A 4483-nucleotide genomic window follows, 5' to 3' on the forward strand; every position below is an offset into this window, starting at 1 on the left:
AGGACTTATTCTTTAGAAGCGTAATACTTATTCTATTGGTCTCTACTAAGTTACGGGGGACGTAAACACACCAGCATCGGTTGTCAAGCGATGTTGGTGGGGACAAACACAGACACAAACAAATATACAACGGGCTTCTTTCAGTTTCCATCTACCAAATCTACTCACAAGGCTTTGGTCAGCCCGAGGTTATAGTAGAAGACACTTGCCCAAGGTGTCACGCAGTGGAACTGAACCCAGAACCATGTGGTTCGTAAGCAAGCTACTTACCACACAGCCACTCCTACGCCTACAAGGTTTTTAAAAACAAAAATGAGTATTGCAGTCAAATTTTTTTTCAACTATCCCCTCGAAATGGTGCCCCAGCATGACTGCAGTCCAATGACTGAAATCAGTAAAAGATAAAAGATACCTTTAATATCAGCAAGATTCCATCGGTTCTGATATCTGTTATCAGATTGGAAAATGACATCACAATGTCTTGGGAAAATCTCTGAAAATCAAAATGAATATTATTATCAGTCTTGGTGGTGGTGCCAGGAGGAATAATGAAATTATCATTTCATGAATTAATCAAATAAACAGCCCCTTTCACAATTACCATCATCTTCCAAATTACTACGGCTTACCTTTATAATGCGGGGTGACCAGACACTTTATTTCACGTTGCTCCAGTTCACTCAACTGTAGAAATGAGCTGTGAAGCCACTGGTACCAAGCTGCAATGGCCTTTGCCTTTCCTTTGGATAACATCAGTGGCATGGAGAGAAGAGGAGGCTGGTATGCATGGGTGACTGCTGGTCTTCCCTAAAAAACCTTGCCCAGACTTGTGTCTTGTAGGGGAACTCTTTAGATGCAATCCCATGGTCATTCATGGCCGAAGGGGGTCTTCACCCTAGCCTTGTGTATCTCCTCTACTGCAAGAGGCTTGTTCTTGTTCCTCTGTCATATTTTAGCCTTTCAGTACCAGGCATTAAGCTACTCCCCTCCCCCCACTTGCTTAGTCAGTGGAGCTGAGCCCTTCTTTTTCGGTTCTTTCCTGTCTTGCAGCTTACATGGTGATCTCACTGGTGTTGGTAGTATGAAAAAGAGCACCCTGTGCATACTGCAAGGTGATTGACATTAGGAAGGGCATCCAGCCACAAAAAACATGCCAATGCAGACACTGGAGCTCAGCACAGCCAGGCAGCCTGCCATCCTCATCCTCATCCTCATCATTTAACGTCAGACTTCCATGCTGGGGCATGGGTTGAACGGTTTGACAGGAGCTGGCAAGTCAGAGGACAGTACTGAGCTCCATTGTCTGCTTTGGCAAGGTTTTTATGGCTTGATGCCCTTCCTAATGCCAACCACTTCACAGATCGTATTGGGTGCTTCTGACGTGGCACCAATACTGGCAAGGTCCGTTTTGGCATGATTTTCAATGCCGAGTGCCCTTCCTAATGCCAACCACTTTACAGTGTGGACTGGGTGCTTTTTATGTAGCACCAGCACAGGTGAGGAGGTCCCCACATAACTGGCAAGACAAAAGTCTTTTGATGGGGTGGATGGGTACTGAAGGAGGTGGCTTTGTGCCAGATCCTGCCAAGCAGTCCAGCCCATGCTAACATGGAAAATGACAACGATGACAACATTTAATTTGAGAACAACACAAGAGACAGAGAGAGAGAAAGAAATAGTAAATGTACCTGCATAAATTCTTTTTGTCCTAGAACTACACAAGAGAGAGAGAGAGGAAGAAATAGTAAATGTACCTGCATAAATTCTTTTTGTCCTAGAACTACATAAGCTTCAACTATCTTCAGACACACTTTCAGGTCTTCATTTCCAAACTCTGCAAAAGTTAAAACAAAATTCCATTTTCCAATATTAAAACGCTTTTAGATCCTGTTCCTAGCAAAAGGCAGCAATCTGCCAATTTGGCAAAGTCAGTAGAATTTTGGAGAGAATCCTCATCAGCAGTTAATACCCATTTCTCCCATGCTTGCATGAGTCAGACTAAATGTGTTGAGGCACATTTTCAATGGTCCAATATGTCTGTCCTGCTTTTTAAGATGGTAAAGAAAGATAAGAGATTTGGCTGCTATCTCTAGCAGATCAATCAACCAGGTAGAGGGTTATACTTGATTAGAAGTTCAATAGCAATAACCCAGCACTTAACGATCCTTTCAGGGATTTGAACAGCCTTTCTTAAGGACAACTGTTTTACAACATATAAACACACTTACATGCTCTAAAGCAGTTGATGTTAGGGAGGGCATCCAGCTATAGAAAACAGACTAAAGCAGAAACTGGAACGAAGGTCCTTGGGTCCATGAGATCCTATCAAACCATTCAACCCCATGCTAGCATGAAATATGGATGTTAAATGACAATGATCAACAGCAACATTTTAACATTCACGTTTCCATTCTTGCATGGGCCAGATGTAGTTTATAAAGGCATATTTTCTAAAGCTGGATGCCCTTCCTATCACCAAACCTCATCAGTTTCCAAGCAAGATAATATTTCCCCCATAGCCAGACATATTTACACAGAATATTGCTTGTACGACAATAACAATCATTTACAACTATGATGCAATGTCAAGACAAAGATACAAACACTCACATTACACCCATAAGATGGGCTTCTTTCTGTTTTCTATCCACTAAATTTACCCACAAGTCTTTGATGATCTAAAACTAGATCTTATAAAACCTTTTGTCCAGTCAACAACAGTTCTGCCAATTTACTGTTTTGTCCGATTCTTTTAGAGAAATAACATCTGAGAAATTCAGAAAAAATTTCTTAACGACTTTATTACTTCAGACTTTTAAAATAAATAATGCAATCAGACCAATGTGATGTACATACCCAGTATTGCTGGCATTGCAGTGAACAAGTCCAGCAGTCCTGGAGTCATAACTGGTGAATTATGTAAAGTTTCTAGCCAAAGATCAAGTCCATCTTCCTTCAAGTAGACATGGAACTGTTGGGTGACATCGGTACTAAGGCGAATCACAGGAATCAAGAAATCATACAGCGTGTTACAGCTGGTGCCGAGACCCTGAAATGAAAAACAAAACACAGATACTTCTCTTCAATAACTGTTTCAAAATCTGCTACAAGGCCAAGTAATGAACCCCACCCAAGTACTTGGCTGGTACTTGATTTTTTTTTTGACTCTGAAAGGACGTAAGGCAAAGTTGAAGTTGGCAGTATTTGAACTCAGAATGTAAAGAGCTGGCAGAAATGTAACTAAACATTTCGACTGAACTGGTAACAATTCTGCCAGCTCATTGTCTTTGCTTTCGAATTTTGGCACAAGGCCAGCAATTTTATGGAAGATGGCTATCTTGATTACATTGACCCAGTTCTTGAAGGGTACTTTATTTAATCAACCATGAAAGGATGAAAGGCAATGCTGAACTGGGTAAAATTTGAACTCAGAATGTAAAGTGCCATAAAAAATGCTGCTAAACATTTTGTCAGATGTGCTAACGGTTCTGCCAACTTGTTGCCAGTGAGCTGGCAGAATTGCTATGCAAACACATACAAACACACAACTTTTGTATAGATATGGCCAGTCTCTCTTTCTCACATACACACACAAGTTAATATCGATTTCAATTAAAAAGGTGATAATTACCTTAACTAAGCGGATTAGAGTTGTAAGGATTGCACATCGTAACATATTATGATCGGAATCCCAGAGAAGTGGTAAATAAAGTATAAGCTGGTCAGCATATGGACGGATCTGGGCGCCAACACGCTCAATAACAAACGATATCACATAAAGAACATGCATCTGGAAAATATTTTTTTCAAATTAACAATATTAGCAATAAACAAGAAACCAATCACAAAGTTATTTTAAAGAATATCAAAGTGGTAATGGTTTGTCAAATGTTTTGATTCTAAGACCTTGTGCTGAAAGACAGTTAGCTCAGGTCAGAGCCCTGATAGTCATTTAAAATAATGCAGCCCTTACGCTTACTGTTGCTAAATCTTTTCAATTAAAAAATATCTCATTCCATAGATCTTCTTCAAAGGCACAAAAGTCAGTGAATAATTTGTTAATACATATATATATCATCATCATCATCATCGTTTAACGTCCGCTTTCCATGCTGGCATGGGTTGGACGATTTGACTGAGGACTGGTGCAACCGGATGGCTACACCAGGCTCCAATCTAATTTGGCAGAGTTTCTACAGCTGGATGCCCTTCCTAACGCCAACCACTCAGAGAGTGGTTGATGAGTAAAACACCAGCACAGTTTCGATTATCTGTTGTTATCCATAGATTGCAAGAACTTCATAGTGGTAGTTGAGGTAACTATTAATAAAATAGATGGAAAACCAAATCTCTAGTGAGACTTTTATTTTATTTATTTATTTATGTACCATAAGAGACCCAGATGGGTCAAAACGTGTTGTACTAAATCTTTTTTTTTTCCATCTATTTTATTAATACTATATATATATATATATATATATAT

The 4483-nt window shown here is 39.8% G+C and overlaps 1 protein-coding gene across 1 annotated transcript in view; it reads right to left on the reverse strand.

Annotated features, from left to right (window-relative positions):
* Positions 1 to 4483, reverse strand: part of LOC106884472 (importin-11) — a 66799-nt gene that overhangs the window by 10908 nt on the left and 51408 nt on the right. The window contains exons 19-22 of the mRNA XM_052972227.1: positions 3632 to 3790; positions 2857 to 3049; positions 1755 to 1834; positions 413 to 493 (exon numbers count right to left, since the gene is read on the reverse strand). Of these exons, the coding sequence (XP_052828187.1) occupies positions 413 to 493; positions 1755 to 1834; positions 2857 to 3049; positions 3632 to 3790 (513 nt within the window). The remainder of the gene's footprint in view (positions 1 to 412; positions 494 to 1754; positions 1835 to 2856; positions 3050 to 3631; positions 3791 to 4483) is intronic.

The sequence above is a fragment of the Octopus bimaculoides genome, chromosome 12 (assembly GCF_001194135.2).
Source record: "Octopus bimaculoides isolate UCB-OBI-ISO-001 chromosome 12, ASM119413v2, whole genome shotgun sequence".
Classification (NCBI taxonomy): Eukaryota; Metazoa; Mollusca; class Cephalopoda; order Octopoda; family Octopodidae; genus Octopus; species Octopus bimaculoides.